General features: G+C 39.5%; 1 protein-coding gene across 1 annotated transcript in view; it reads left to right on the top strand.

The window, feature by feature from the left end:
* The window catches only part of cryl1 (crystallin, lambda 1), a 28093-nt gene extending 12199 nt beyond the window's left edge, over positions 1-15894 (top strand). The window contains exons 5-10 of the mRNA XM_061053522.1: positions 712-873; positions 2118-2213; positions 3061-3159; positions 9368-9476; positions 13955-14061; positions 15201-15894. Coding sequence (XP_060909505.1) covers positions 712-873; positions 2118-2213; positions 3061-3159; positions 9368-9476; positions 13955-14061; positions 15201-15305 — 678 coding nt within the window. The 3' untranslated portion in view covers positions 15306-15894. The remainder of the gene's footprint in view (positions 1-711; positions 874-2117; positions 2214-3060; positions 3160-9367; positions 9477-13954; positions 14062-15200) is intronic.
* The last annotated feature ends 1131 nt before the right edge of the window (positions 15895-17025 follow it).

Below are 17025 nucleotides of genomic sequence, written 5' to 3'. Positions count from 1 at the left end.
CAGCACGTCTCCTACGTACTCACATCGTTAATGAGGGGAGCATCATGTCATTAGACGTGCGTTCAGCAGGTATGCTGCTTGCTCAGCCAGTTGTTGCAGGTGAACTTTGCCTTACCTGCAAAACAAAAAGTGTGTTTCATGGCTTCAATGTGTTGTCGACTGAAATTGTCCTAAAAAGTCTTAAAGGAAGAATGTCCAACATTTTTGACATACATACAGCAGAATCCAGTCTATCCTGTGTAAATGTGTCTCTGAGTCATGACTGTCTACAATGAGTGAGAAGCTCGAGTCCCGCTGGCTGTGTTGTTGTCAGAGCCGTGTTTACGTCATGTTTACATGGACGAGACGGCCTTGTGTATAAAAGCTGTTTCAGTCAAGGACTAGAGAAAAGAAGAAAAATATACTCACTGATTATTTGGATGTCATGTAAGTGTCTTTACGTCACGGTAATTCTGTGTCAATTTACATGCAATATGACGCTACAAGCTAACCAAAGTGCTAACATTAGCATGCTAACACAACAATGCAGGACACAGGCAACTGCAGCTCGAGCAAAGGATTGATTGATTGATTGATTGGAGCCAGTGATTGATGTGTAACATTCCTCTCAGATATTTCACGGTCCATTTTGTGTGTGTGTGTAAGTGAATCTGTGCGCCTTGACGTTTGCCCTGTCTGAATGTGCGTACTTGTGGTTTTTTCTTTTTTCAGGAGTGTGTATTTGAGCAGCTGGAGGTCAAGCAGAGCGTCTTCCAGGACTTGGAGCGTCTTGTTGGAAAAGACGTCATCCTGAGCAGCTCCACTTCCTGTCTGGTGCCGAGCGACGTCTTCTCTAAAGTGCAGAACAGGAGCCGCTGCCTCGTCTCACACCCGGTTAGTATCAGCCCTGATACCTCTGGGTAGTGAACATCGATCTTAGCTATACAGTATAAACTACAAACCAGGGTCAATGATGATGATTGTCATTTGAGTGGTTGGAAGAGTCAAACTTTCTATCCACTGCTGTAAATAGAAAAGTCTATAAATGTGTTAAAGTATTGCTTTAACAGCCTTTTTCTCTCAGGGCTAAAGCTCTGTAAGCACATTTTGTTTCATATATCTATAAACTATAATTCTTAATCAGCATCCCAGTTGTTCATGAAATCTTTATTGTGTCCTTTTTTTAAATTTCCCCGTTTTTATGAAGTGCAAAATGTTTCAGCCCTTATCTGCTGACCCTGAAAGCTAACTATTAAAAAAATACAAATATTAACACAAATATCTGACCTTTAGTTTGCAGTAACAGAGCTACAAGGAAGAAGTAGACTATGATCATGTGTAGGAAAAATGAATAATTATATTTTAGAAGATTTCACTTCTCAATCACGTGAAAGAATCCCGGTGACTTTTGATCGTCATTGTGTTGGCGTACAACTTGAACCGTCCATCAAAGTCAAAAACAGGTTTACATGAAGTGTCTAAATGAAGTTTAAACAGGATTAGTCATTAGATTAGAGAAATAGCGTGAAGTGCAGCCGGAAAGAAATACCGTTGTCCATTGTGTTTGATGTTGTTGCCTTTAGGGTTGTTTTATAATTTGATTGTACTTAGACTATAGCCACACCCTGACCAGTCCAGCTGATTTGTTGATCTTTCATTCATTATTTTATTGAAGTATTCTGTGCGTGTGTGTTCAGGCCTAAACTGATTCAATAACTCAACAGTTTATACGATGGATACATCTGTGAAGGAGAGCTTTTTCTTTGTCAAAGACAAGTGCCCTTTGATTTTATTTGATTGATCAAGGGACAGTGTGCAATGACATTGATCATTTATACAAAGAAAAATTTAAAAGATGATTGCACCAGATTTAGCGAGTCACTAATTTCCATCTGTACTCCGTCATTGAAGTGACCCAAGACAAACAATCAGACTCCACTCACCAGAGGACAACGAAGAAACACACCTGACAACACTACATGATACAATGCTATAAACACTGTGGAGCAATGAATGTCCTGCTCGGTATCAAGTATAAAAACAAAAGAAAAAAACAAGCTCCTTACATTCCTCGGGTCAGATCTTCTTTGTCATTGAGGTACGCACTGCGTGACGTGTGATTCTTCTGTCATCATCAGGTGAACCCACCCTACTATGTCAAACTGGTGGAGCTGGTGCCTCACCCAGAGACAGCAGCATCCGTTATGGACACCACCCATGCCTTAATGACCAAGGTAAGGATTCTAGATGTCATACTCAGGAATGTTGGGTCCTTGTTTACACAAACATGGGGGAGAGATGCTAAAACAATAACTAATATAAAAGTGACTGAAAGTAGTCCAGGACTTAAGTTATATGATATCTTTACTGTAGGTAAGAATCCTATGTGATACTGTCAAACCTTTTTTACAGTTAATTTGAGTTTTGATTTTCCAGTAACAGGTTTCTCAGATTCAGATTTGCATCACTAGTATCACCTGTATTACTGCTCACCGATGACAAACCTCAGCCGGATGCAAATCCTTTCATGCATGCAAGACTTTGGTAACATGCGTGAATTCATTTGAAAACAATGACTCTGTGGAAAACAAAAAAATCGGATTAACTCCCTGGGTGTGCTCAAGTTGGCAGTGACGTAAATGATGTAAAAGATTTCCTTAAAGCTCCTGCGAGGTGTTTATCTTCTTCTTGAATTGAAAACAACTGAACTTAATATTGATGATTCTCTATGAGCCACAAAGTGTGACCGGACAAAAGATTGATTATTTCTTTATACTTATTTTTAATCTCTGAAAGCTCTGCTGCAAGGTAAGTGTAAAAAGATGTCATCAGCAGCCCAGTGCTGAAACAGCCCTTGATGACATTCACCAATTTGTTATACGTTTGACTTTTAAAAAGATTTTTGTTACACAGGACAAAAACACAAAAGTGATTAAAGGTCCACTTTGTCCATAGGGGTGCAGGAATCATAACAAACCGAAATCATAGGAGCTTAAAATGTCTTAAAAAAGCAGATCCCAATTATTACCTTTAACAAGATACAACTATTCTTGATATACAATAACTATTCTTTTGCTACAGGTCGGCCAGGCACCTGTCCGTCTGAGGAAAGAGATTGACGGCTTCGCTCTCAACAGAGTCCAGGCGGCTATTATCGCCGAGTCCTGGAGGCTGGTCCAGGTGAGTGCCTAGGCAGGGGATTTCTGGATGATACAGTCCCATGTCTCCCAATGTTAGACAAAGAACTGCACTCCTTCTATTCTGATGCAAGTAAAAACTTCTGCAAGAATGTTTTTTTTTTTTCGGATCAAATCGCTATGAAAGTAATTCTGTTGTGGTTCTTAACCAAGTGTTTTTAGGATGAACTACGAAGCAGAGGCAATGAGAACAAACAGGATGTTGATAATGAAGAAAAAAAGGGGAGAGTTGCCAGAAAAGAGTCGTTCACCTGTTGAAAGCTACTCCAGGAAGTGTTTGCTCTCAGAACCTGTAGATGGAATATTTGTATTAAACATCTGTTTTCCCTACAACTCGGAGGGGACGGAGGGGGACTGTTTATTCCCATCAAAACATTTCGATTCATCATTACAGCCTTGTTAGGGGAAGGTAACCCGGCCCTAATGTTGGGTACACAAGAGTGAGGCTTTGTGTTTCTGCGCCGTGCTGCTGATGGTTTTGTAATAGATGCAGGCAGAGAAGAGGAAGCCCCTTGTCAGCTCAGCTCTGCTCTCCGTCCGAACAGGAACACAATGAGTAAATGGTAAATGAGCTTTAGCCTCTGATGACAGATTCCATTACCTGATCACTCATGGCAGAAATGCTTAGAATGATAATAAGGACGATGAGCGTGATGACAATAGAAACCTGAGCTGAACTCCCCATGAAGACGGACATTTCATTGAGTTGTTTTTGCTTCCTCATTGTCATAATAGGTATTGGTAGTTTAACAGTAACTCTTTGAGCTCCTGATTTCTCAATCAATCAATCAATCAATCTTTATTTCTATAGCACATTTAAAACAACCTTGATTGACCAAAGTGCTGTACAAGCGTAAAAAAACACAATGTAAAAACAACAAATAAAATAACATATAGAATGAAACACAATAAAAACACAATAAATAGGAGCATGACGTTTCAAAATGTCAAGCTCAAATTGTATTAATTGGCTTTTCTAAAAGTAATCAAAAGTCCTGTGAATGATAGACTCTCCTACCCTCTTAAAAAAATCCAAATGTAGGGAGCACCGATAGCTTAGCGGTAATGCTGGCGTCCGTGTACAGAGGCTATAGTCCCAGAGCTGGCTAAACACTGAAGCTTCAGTGTCCGCAACATAGCAACCAACGTGTGCATCGACTCTTGGGAGGAGGGGGCAAGGAGACAGCGCTCCAAAGTTTTGAATTTGGACTGCAGTACCCGTTTTCAACACTAGGTCTCAGAGTTACAAATGATCAGTTAGGTGACATGATAATAATTACACCACAACAAGTGACATACAAAACAACTCCAAATGGATGAATCATTGTCGTTGATAACTCGTCGCATTATTGTGTACCGTTTAAAATACAAGTAATAAACTGGCAGAAGACCTCGTTTTGTAACTGAGAACTGTTTGTAGTTGAGAACATTTCTGTAAAAAATCATTTGGATAATCACATTTGACTTTAGAAATGTGGAAAGAAGGATTTTCTTATAGTGTTATGGACATCCAAACAGCATAAATCAGTGATAAGTTATCCATGTGACTCCATACTCAAAGGATCTGTTACACTTATGGAAGAATTCTCTACAGCACTAACGCAGGATGAATGCATGAAGGGAAACGTCTTCTTAGCAGGATAAGGCGTAAAGTTAAGTGAGCGGGTTGGCTATCGCAGAGGAACCCATTCAAGGTGAGCGAGACATTCCAACGACCCGCTCACTTTACATACCCACTTATAGCACGGCTACTTACTTAGGAAATATTATTTCTGTATTTTATTGATTTTAAAATGATGAATCTACAGTGAGAGCTGTGTCCATGGCGACTATTATTAACTCTGTAGCCATCATAATCATTGATTCATCCGTCATAGTGTACGTCTGTTATCCCCTTTACATCTGTTGTTATCTTCTACTTTCACATTTTCCCACGGTAAACAGGCCGACCTCAAATTAACCAAACTTTTTTCCGCTGATAGATAAGAACACAATTATTCCTCCAGAGTCAGTGACATGAGCCGTGTCCCTATCTGCTGTTCTTAGTTACGGTTTGTTCTTCTTAACAACAGTGATCTATCGAGGGATAGCAGGGGAGGCCGTGGAACAGTGGAGAGAGTCTGTTGTCTCATAACCCAGAAGGTTGGGGCCCGGGGGTTCGATCCCCAGCTCCCGCAGTCACAACCCGATGTGTCCTTGGCAAGGCACTTAACCCCAAACTGCGAATGTGTATGAATGGATTAGTTCAGACTGATGGATACTTTACATAGCAGCCTCTGCCATCAGTGTGAGAATGTGATGTGTAGGGCAGGTGTGTAAAAAACACCTAGAGCACTATACAAGCTCAAGTCCTTTTACCATTTCTGTGTGTGATTGGTTGGTTCAATAGAGTGTACACATTTAGGAAATATGTTCTTGGATTCTTTCTTCTTTGTTCTTGCATTCTTTCCAACATAATAGATGACATACCTGCGCTTGTTTATTTTTAATTGTACCACTCTACGCTTTATTCCACATCATTGACCGATTATTTCCCCACCATTCAATCTTAACAAAGCATCGAGTCAGTTTGACATGGTGTCACTTCTAATTAGGTGTGTTCAAGCTTAAGTTCCTCCTTTTAGATTTTTAAATGCCAGTCAGGCAGTCGTTTTGAATCAACGTCTTTTTTGAAGTCTTAAAAAAATGTTTACAAGTTGCTGATATATTGCACACTTAATTTTAACATCCTCTAGAACTTTTGTAACAAAACCTTTAAACAAAGTCTTGTGTTCGAGTTTGTTAAATACCAAATTCTATATTTTGACAGAAAGATTTTCATATTTACTGTGCATGCATATCGGTTCCAAATATCAGTTATCGGCCTCATGAACTATTAATAATCAGTATCGGTATCTGCACTGCAAAACCGATATCGGTCGACCCCCTGTGTTTACTAAATCATAATTTTCTAGTAGTACCCCGGCTCTATGAATGACATATTGGTCTGTTCGTTGGTTGGCCCAACTCTTTTTTTCTGGACAGTAGTATCTCATTAGCTGTGAGATCCTCTCTAAAGAACATATTGACTTTTCCAAGTGACATCAATGATGCACACATTCCAGGTCGATGAGCCAGTTCCAGAGTATGCCGCTTTCTCACACACATGACTTTCTGGTGCACTCAACGGAAATGAGCCTCCTTCAATGTAATTAGTTACACACCTGTACTATGTTCTGCTTTTACACACGGAAATGTTTAAGCATTGTGAGGATGGTTTTCATGCATGCATTTCTCTGTAAATTCATTATTTTGCAACACAAAATCACACTCTGTCTGTGTACACAACTGACGCTCAAACGATCTCTAACACTTCTGAAGATATATTTGTCTTTCATGTCAGACAACAACCGGAAACTTGGGGGAACCACTCTCAAAAAAGACCAATTATATTGGAAGGTATCTTTTAAAGACTTGTGTTGGATGCATTTGTCATTTCCAACAAGGAGAGAGAGAGAGAGAGCGAGAGAGAGAGAGAGAGCTTTATGGACAGAACGTGGTGGATCACGCTCAACAAAGCCTCTGGGTTTGTCACAGTTTTGACTTTTTAAGATCAACGGAATTTCTCCTCTCTCCTTAAATGACTTTGTGTGTTTTTTTAGTTTCAAGAGGAGCTTCTCAGTTCAGTGATAAACTTAGTGGACCTGCAGTCAGTTGAAACCCCCTTGTAAGTTTGTTCAATTTAAAGCATAAGGAACAAGTGCTGAAACTAACATCACACTTCTGAGAATTAAAGTGGTCAGCGTACTTTGAGGAAAAGGAGCAGATAAAAGTGTGTCCCTCTCCCTCATGACTCCGTACTGGCCTGGCTGGACCATGACTTCCATGCATCCACTTGTGTGATATTTGTGTCTTCACACGGTCCTGTTGAAGCGCAGACTCATATCTGCATGACATTCCAGATCATGTGTGGATCGCTCATTTGTGAGGCTCCTGTTGAGGAGAATTAACCCTTAGGTCCTAGCTGACAAAAATGCCACGTTGCTGTTAAAGTGTCCGACTCTGGCCTGGAATCAGCTTTGCATCACACAGCATCCTCCAAACTGCTGCAAGTAACATAGATGTGAAAATGAGAGGCTAAATGGCAACAGTTAAAATAAGAAACAGTTTTATGTCAACTGTATGGCATGTACAGAAGAAGAACTGCTTGGGTGTGTCTATTGGGAGAACTGAATTACTGCAATTATGTTTGGAAAAGTCGTAGAAATGGTTTGTTTTGCAGTGTTTAGGATCTTTGTCTGCTGTTTAAAGACCTTTTGGGCAAATCATTTATCATGAGTTTGTCATGGAAAGAAACGACAACCACTGCAGCTTCAGCCATGAAGGATGTTTCCGATGTAAACTTTCAGAGAAGTCTTTGGTGACACATGGGGAAACTCTTTGCCTCTCCTAATCTCCTACTAACGTCAGTGATTTTGCTTTCATGTATCGATCAGATGTTTGTTAATTCAGAAGAGAACACTAGAAGTCATTGTTAGTTAAATTTTGTGGATTGCTTACCCAATGGACAAGCGACAACATGGACAAACCTGTCGGACAGGAATTACCTTTAAATCTTTATGACAACTTCCCTTGAGTTGATCAACAGGTAAATCCTGAATATTCAGCAGTCTCAGCTGTCATAACTCAGCACTTGCTGCCTCTAAATAAGTCACATAGGGTAAGACATTACTCAGCCTGACTGTGTCTCTGGAATACAACTTCACTGGAGAAAGAGATCAACAGAGAATCTGTCTGTCTTTATGAGGATCCCTGTTAGCACCAGCATACGCATTGGCTATTCTTATCTCATATTTGCATTTTAACAGTAACTCTTGGAGCTCCTGGTTTCTGACAAAGTCTCCTTATATTTTACCAATTGGATTACAGAGACTATGTTAAAACATCAAATTGACCATGCTCCACCAAATGTGTCACAGTTGTAAATGGGCTCTACTCTTCATGTCCTTTTTTACCAAAACTCTATTCGGCCACATCCAGTAGAAAAGCGGTGAGTGACGTCATTATTGACCTTCAGGAGTTACCTGTTTCATAAGGAGGCAACAATAAATGTAACTGTACTGTTTTCTGTTGTGATTAATTAGAATTAGAAAATTCAGCTCAGATAAAAAATCTTATCTACTGGAAAAATCTGCATCATTTCACCAGCCCTTTCTTCAGAGACAATATGTGTCCAAACCTAGCCTGCTCAAATATACTATAGGAATGTGGCTGTATACTTACAATGCTTGTAAAGTAAACACCACTTTCAATAACACCCCAACCACCTTAAAGTAAAGCCAAATACAACAAATGTGACCACACGTTCCAGCATCAAGGCCTGAAGTCTGAGAGTGGCCTTGTGATCACTCTTACATAACAGGGACCCTCCTTCACCCCCTTATCAAAACAGAAAATGGTTCTTGAGTCAGGGCCAGCATTGGAAAGCAGAGCAGCTGAGAAAGCGCCTGGTTACCCCCTGTGATTACTGTGGAGAAAGGACCCCACCCACCGTCCCGCTTTGCTTAGATAACAGGCCCGTTGTTGGGCGCAAGGGCCCAAACAAAGACGACCCTGTCCCTCTCGTCTTGTTCACCCTATTCCCTGTCTCTGTATCCAAGCTTTGATTTCCTCAGTGGTTGGCCAACAGGTATCTCTAACCCAAAGTTACCTGAACCACTCCCTCTCCATCCTCTCTGTCGTGGAACTGGCTGCATAATCCTGAGGACACAGAACTAGCTGATCGGGGAAACTTTATATGTTGGGAGTAGTTTGACATGATCAAAGACAGTGTGGTTAGTCCAAAACCTTGGGGGAAAAAGCCGTGACCTTGTTGAACTGCATTAGAAAGTAGTCTGTTTTCATCCTAAGAAAAAAGAAAATGCACCGCTGTTTGATTTAAAACAGGAGTTAGTTAATTAGTAGCACCATTAATATTAAAACCTCAGCTAAGGAACCAGGCAACACATTAAAAAACACTTCTAGATGTCTCAGGGTTCTTCCCTCTTTAAATGGTTCTTACAGAGAAAGAAAACAGAGGCTCTATGAAGCTGTAGTCACATTTACTGACTGACCAGATTTCTATTTTTGAAAGTATACCAAAGCAGATTAAGCTAAAACAAGTCAATGAAACATGCTAAACTAGTATCTATTGTTCTCTCTTACTCCATCAGGATGGCATTATCTCTGTCAAGGACATCGACCTGGTGATGTCAGAGGGGCTCGGAATGCGTTACGCCTTCATTGGTCCAATGGAAACGATTCACCTCAACGCACCTGAAGGTAATGTTCCCTTTCTGGACTCTAAAAACAGAAGCTCCCTGCCCTTACCCATACCTCTCGAAGCTTTTGTTTTAAGAAACTCTACTTGAGACACTTCAAGATACAACGGGCAACAGAAGTCTGAGCTTGAACACCGAATGCATGGTAAAAAATGGGAAAGAGATGCAATTTAAATGCAGTTTATCTATTTTTTGATCAATTAGAATTAGATCTATTACAAATAAAGTTTAGGAACAGTCTTCTGACTTTATCATTTGCTATTGTTAAGATCCAAAAGAGACCCTATATCCAGTGTATATAAGTGTGTAATGGTAAGCACTGTCACAACACAGTAAGAAGGTTCTTGGTTTGAATCCCCAACCAGACTTGGACCTTTCTGTGTGGAGTTTGCATGTCTTCCCCGTGCATGCATGGGTTCCCTCCAGGTACTCTGGCTTCCTCCCACAGACCAGAGACTTGTTTGTTTTGGTTAATTAATAATTAATTGCTCTTATGTGTGAGTGAGTCGTTGCTTGGTCTAAATGTCAGTCTTAATAATAATTAGTAATCGACTGGTGACCAGTCCAGGGTGTACCCTGCCTCTCGCTCAGTGACAACTGGGATTGGCTCAGATAAGTGATACAGATGATGAATAGAAGGGGGCATAGATTTGTAGAAATTTGTTGTCAGGGTAGACCTCGCCACTCGCACAATGACAGTTGGGATTGGCTCACAATAAGCGGTACAGATGATGGGTGGATGGATGGATAGTTATGATGGCATTCATCTGTAGAAAAAAACAGTGGCTCTATTTTTATAACCCATACACCAAGGAAGAACCAGCTCAAATTTGGAACAGACTGGATACATGTCTGACTCAAACAAACAATTACGGTAATAACTGCTAGGACAAGCAAACCACTGGCCTTGAAGTTTGACCTCGTAGATACTCTTTTAGATTTTAGTTTTCACTGAAATTAATTTATTTTAAAGAAATATATATAATATATACATTTAATACAAACAAAACAAGAACAGATACTATGAATAGCCAAGAAATGCAGAAGAAATAAAATTATATCGGTGTGTATTTAACACAGTTACAACTTCCCAGTAACTTTTTTAACAGTCCAGCAAGGACAACTGAAAGATGTGATTAATATTAAGATCCAGTGAGGAACTTTCTGTTTAGCGCCCCCTGTGGACAAAACCATATCTCTTTGCTGATTTTTTTCCTGTGCATGTGTAACTTATTTCTCATATCAGAAAAAAATCATCCTGCTGTCTTAAAAAGTGAAATGTCTCACTTTTGGTGACTCTTTGCCTTGTAACGTGTAGATAAAGGCTGTTTTGGTGGTTTTATTTATCACTTTGACACCTACCCCCTTGCTGTGGATACAGACATTAACTAAAACTATAGAATGTATTAATATTGTGCCCGATGGTCTTGTATGCTATCGTAGCTTATACAGAGACATCAGTACTACATTCTGTCTGTTTTTCATTCAATTAAAAAACACAGGAGCTTTAATGAAATGACTCAAACATACTAATGTCCAGTGATTGTCAAAAGCTGATATGATGACAGTAACTCACTGAGCGTTATCACTAAGAAAACTTAGAAAACTAGGCCCTCCGTCATCAGCAATGGGACATAGTCCACAGGGACAGCTCAAATGTTTAAGCAACAACATACATGTACTGTACCATACTGTGGCGTTCCTGTGTATCAGTGAGAGAGAGAGAGAGGGAGAGTGAAACCTCAGGGAGATGGAGAATATCAAAGGGGAGTGTGAAACCCAGAGAGTAACCCTGACTGTGTACACACACCGAAAAGGGGACGCTTTGGCAGAACAAAGCAGGCTTTTGATGGGAAGCGATGAATGCACTCCCTCACACCAGTAATCCAAAACTCACAGAGCCAACATCTCTGCCTGCAGACCAGGTGCCAACTCTACCTGCAGTTACAGTCCTGAAGCTTTCTACTGATGTGTGTTGTTTTTTTCTACTCAGGAAACAGTAGTATGATCATGTTCTCAAAAGATTGCTAAGACCCACTCCCGGTGTATCTTACTGTCCTTAAATCATTCCAATCAGATACGGTAGCACTCAGGCTCTCTGTCTCTCTCTCTCTCTCTGCTCTGCATGAATTGCTTGGCTTTGTAGACCATGTACCTGTACAGGAGACCATTATCCTATTTTTTTTAAGGAATAAAACACTGGAAACTGTAGACTGTAGTCTTGAAGGAGGCTCTGAACTGTTTGTCTGTATCTTTCTTCTTCTTGCAAAGAGATTGGTTTCAAAAAAGTTCAAGAGATTTCCGAAGGTGATCCAGTTAACATCTAGGGAACACATTGTAAATGGATCCAATCTTTAACTCCTCTTAGTTATCGATTCTAATATGCTGAGTGTAGCTGTTTTTGCACGAGACAAAGGTTCAGGAAAAAACAGCTAGCAGCAAGTGTGCATGCACAAAGTTGTTGTAGATATCTTGATCCTTTCTTTGGGGTAAAACTGGGTCGCCTTTGGAAACAATTTACTGTAACACCAAGCTGATGTCAGGTATTGTATTTAACAAATAAGCAAACTTCAAACTTTCAATAGCACTCATTCAAGGCTACAGTCTACAGTCATGCAATGTTACTTCCATCGTTAATTCAAGTATAGCAACAATCATTGGAAGACATCCAGCATTATTGATCGATTAAGCATCAGAAAGCATTTTGTGTTTTAGTTTGTTAGTTTGGATGTCGGATCAAATTAATGAGGATGCTGTTCAGAACAAAGCTGGTTGAATAATTTGGTCTCTCAGAGCCAACTAAGGTTGCTTTTTGAAAGTCTTGTGTGAGGACACGTGGTGGAAGATTTTAAAAGCCAATGACAACAGCCATTGTCCTTGATTCTTGATTTGGATGCATGGACTGTTACTGTTATTGTTTACAGTAAGAAAGCAGACTCAGAGGGCAGAACAAACACCTAGCTGTGGGAGTGTCACCCACCTGGGGGAGGGGTTACTGCCCTTTGTGATGTCATGAAGGGAAAATATCCAAACGGCCTGTTTGAGCACACATTTTCTGAAAAGTGGAGCAGGCAAAAGACGGAGAGGATGGACTTTTCTCATATTATGGAGGGTTTGTAGACGTGCTAGAGATGCATGAAATACAAATATTTATCAAAATAAAAGTGAGAAAATGGTTGCAAAACTGGAACTGCTTGGCAGATATAAAAAAAAAAGCAGATCTTGAAATAGCTCTTATATCTTCCATCCACACAAAGTCTTTGGTAGAACATAGATGGTACTTGTCACACTGTTGTGTCATATATATAGAGAGCATCCCACTAAGACTAAGATTCTCAGGAAAAAAACCTGAGATTGTAAATGGAGTTGGAACAAGAACATTACAGTAAGAAAATAAAAAGTAAGAACATTTTAAAATACTTATTTCGGTTTGTTTGATGAACTAATGAGTCACACTTTAAATCCTTGGTGTGAAACTTCATATGAATTTGAGAGGACTATTTGAATTGGGCACCTTCTGACCTGCTGTAATTAAAGAGCTGCTGTGAACATCTTTTTTTTAACAGTTTGTTCCAGACTCGCCTTAACGCTCCAAAGATCGAATGCTTTGTCCCTCAGTGTTTCTTATCATAGGAAAAGTCAACAAACCAAACCTCTTGGTCCTCTTTATGACGAGTTTTGTCCAGTCTTTGTTATTGGGAGGACCTGTTGTAACTGGTAAATAGTTAGCTCTTTGTAATTATTTCTTATTAGCCCTATTGCCCTGAGTTTTCATATACAGACATGTGTTCATTAACATAGTACATTTTTCCTGATTATTTGAGCTCAACCAGTAGAAGACAACCAGAGAGCCCTCTTTATTAATCTTTAACAGTTTGTTTGAGGAGCGCAGCAGTCATTTATCAGACACAGGGACTGTTGCTTACGTTTATAATGAATCATTAAAGACCAATCAATGGAGGTAATGAGAGAATAACTCGGAGGAATCACCCTGAAAGTCAAACTAAGACAAGCTCCCAAGAAGAACCTGAGAGTTACTCTGAAAAAAGTTCACATTTCAGGGTGAATGGCGTCATTGTAGCTCGATATTCAGACACCTGTAAAATATGCTCAGAGAAAGGTGTAACAGGGATTCATAGAGCACAATACATATGTTCCAATTTTTGTTCATGTCAGAGAGACCTTCCCATAAACATTTTTTTCACGTGCCCTTTGACCTCAATGTAGACCAGAGAAGCTTGTTCTACTCTTGACTGATAATACTTAACTCAAAGTTTAAATTCCAGTAATGTCTTTGAAGACAACTTGTTTGCAGCTGCTTCAATTACGTTCAACCCACTTCTCACAGACATTCACATTCTTATGTTTTGCTCGAAGCACTGTGACAACTTTCTCCTATACGTATTTCATGATGCATATGTGAAACAACTGCAGCCAAATGAGTGCTTCTTTCCAATGTTTTCATTTCTGGTCTCACAGGTATGGAAGACTATATGAAACGTTATGGAGTGGGCATTACTCGAGTCCTGACCTCCTTTGGACCTGTACCAGACTTCTGCGGTGAGGGATCCAAAAGCATCGTTAATGTAAGTGTGTTGGTAGCACTAGAGAACTATTTAAACTGCTCCGTTTTAAAGACGCTAATCTAAACATGTGCACTTATTCTGGTCATTTCCACTGTTATTGCATTACATGATTCAGGCCTCGGGTCATTAATTGCACATATTTTGATTTCCTCTTCTTATTGAGTGCATGTTTTGTGTTGAATGGTGGCTGGTTCTGCATGATTGGAAGTCAAGAGTTCCTTCTAAACCTGCACTAAATAGCTCTCTCCTTGGTACACATCACATGGTCACATGCTATCACAGGCTGTTAAATTGTCAGCCACAGAAGGTCGTTATGTGAAGAAACCCTGAACCACTGCAATAAATAGTTGAAGGTCAACTAGTTAAGAGAGCAGCGGCAGTAGATCTAGTTTTTCCTCACTTAGGAACCAGTACACAGGTTTGACGTGATAAAAGTCACATTCTTAGAAAAGATATCTTCTTTGAATGTTGACTTTGTAAGGGTACTGATTCATTAACTCTTAGGTTCTGATTCTCAACTAAACATCAGTGTTTCAAACACACATTTTTACTTTAAACTGGGCATTTACATTGCAAAAACTAACATTTTAGCAAGTGTATTTTTTCTGATTCCCAGGCAAAAATATCTCATTGCTTAATTTAAGACACATTAACCTGACAGGTCCAGATAATCATCTTATTTCAAGAACAATCCAGGCATACATTGAGGCCTGAATTTCTTGCAATTAGAAAAAATAGCTTCCAATGCAGCAAGTAAATTTACTTTTTAAGTTTCTTTAAATTAGAACTTTGTCTTAATGAATCTTAACATTGACATTTTCTTGCTACATCAGATATTTTTACTCATTACGAGCAATTCAGGTTTTTGTAAAACTTGTAATATCTTGAAGTTTGATGTTTATCTGGACTTTTCAGGGGACTGTGACTTGTATTAGGGGTGATGAGATTTTTCGACTACATCACTTGCTAAGATTGGAGTTTTGCAGTGTATACGTTTGATGCTTAGTCCGCAGTAAAAGAGTCAGAACCGTTAACCAACTTAAAATAACAGATTCACAGGGTTTGTAATCACCTAAAGCCTTCTTTTCTTTGCTCTGACAGTCTCCTTTTTGACATGTTTCCTTCCCTGCCGCCCACAGGAGATGTGTGAGCTGATTCCAAATGACCGGCAGAATCTGTTGGCCCGCACTGAGAGGAGGGACCAGCTCCTCATGGCTCTGGCCAAGCTGAAGAAGGACCACTAAGAAAGACATGAGACAAAGTCACAAAAACGTCTTAACTTCTGAATATCAATTTCAACAATTTGCGTGATTTTTCTGTTTACCATGACTTCTGCAAGAGGATTTTTAACCCCTCTAAGTTTATTAATGGTAAGTCAGCACATAGTTTTGAACAAAATCTTTGAAATGAGGCTGATAAATTGTTGAATTAGACATCTGTGCTACGTCAGCAATAAGACTTATATCTTGAGAATGGCCAGAAAGAGCTGTTCTCAAAGTGTCTGTTATGGAAGATCCTGTGACACGACTGCCAATCTTACAGAAGAACTGAGGCAGAGAATCAATTTCAAACATTTATTTTCTAAAATTACCAAACATTGGATATCTTTGTCTGTGCCTTGATCTTAAGACTCATTGTGATAAAGACATATTCAGAAGCAGTCATCTCCCCCGGTGCATCACATTGCAAAATGGTCGCTGTGGTCAACCAATTCTCCGAAAAATTTGAGAGACCGAGTCTGCAATAATTACATTTTTATATTTTTTTATATTGACAGATCGCAGCATGTTTGATTCTGACCATGTGAGAAAATAAAAACTATGAAGTCATGCATTAGGTCTTTCTGGAGTTGTCTCTATCCGCTCCAGCAAAACAAATCGATGATGAGTGCAGCATTACATGGTTTCTGATAAAGAGTCCTGAGTCCCAGGAAACATAGAAAGACAACTTGTCTCGAGTGCTACAGAGAAACATTTCTGCTCCGCTCTTGTCGCAGATTTAATTTCACAGGGAAATCACCTGATCATACATGTGTGGACAACCGGTATCCAAGGAGACAAATTGCACAAAAAACACACCCAAAACAAAAACTATGAACATGTTTATACTGTAGGATATATACTGTATACTAGGGCTGAGTAAAAACGTTGATTCATCAATGCATTTCAATATGTTTTTTCTCAATTCAATTTCGATTCAGAGCATCCTGAAATCTATTATTCCCGTTGTAACGACGCCCCACTCCTGTAGGACCACCATAATGTGATTCATGTTGTACAGCGGCCTCACGGGAGTGTGCAACGTCTGTCACACATCAGTTTATTAACCGATACAAATAATGCACACATTATGATTTAACAAATATCAGAAGATACAGTCATTATCTGGGTATTTCTGCCATCTGTGCGTATTACTGAATCAATATACAAGTATATTAATCATTATCAAATCGAAACGTGACCCAAAGAATCCAAATCAAATTGAATTGCGAGATTCTCAACAACACCCAGCCCTACTGTACAGGTTCAGATATTAGGCTAAAGTTAGGAATCATGAAAGTGTCTACATAAGGTTTATTATATGTGCATACTGCATACAGTATACCAGTGGTTATTCCCAACTCGTCTAGCCTCAGGAGCCACCACCAATCTCGACACAAATTTCAGATATTTTTCGACCAATCAGATTAATTTACTGGAAAATTGTGCTGTTTGGACCTCAGGCGGTACAAAACATGTGACACAAGAAAGAAACTGATCAAACGAACATGTTCACAAAAAACGCTTCACAGACTTTTTAACAGGTTTTTTTTTTTTTAGGCACACACCACCTCTGGGTCCCGACCCACCCGTTGAGAACCACCGAAGTATACTGTATATTTGGGTAAAACAGTGAAACAAGTGTTCCAATGGTACAAAATGTTATTTTTATATTTTAGACAAACATGACCCTGATCTATACGAA

This window comes from Labrus mixtus, chromosome 13 (assembly GCF_963584025.1).
Source record: "Labrus mixtus chromosome 13, fLabMix1.1, whole genome shotgun sequence".
NCBI classification, from domain to species: domain Eukaryota; kingdom Metazoa; phylum Chordata; class Actinopteri; order Labriformes; family Labridae; genus Labrus; species Labrus mixtus.
Note: the sequence above shows the minus strand (reverse complement) of the source record. Positions and strands in the feature narration are given on the sequence as shown.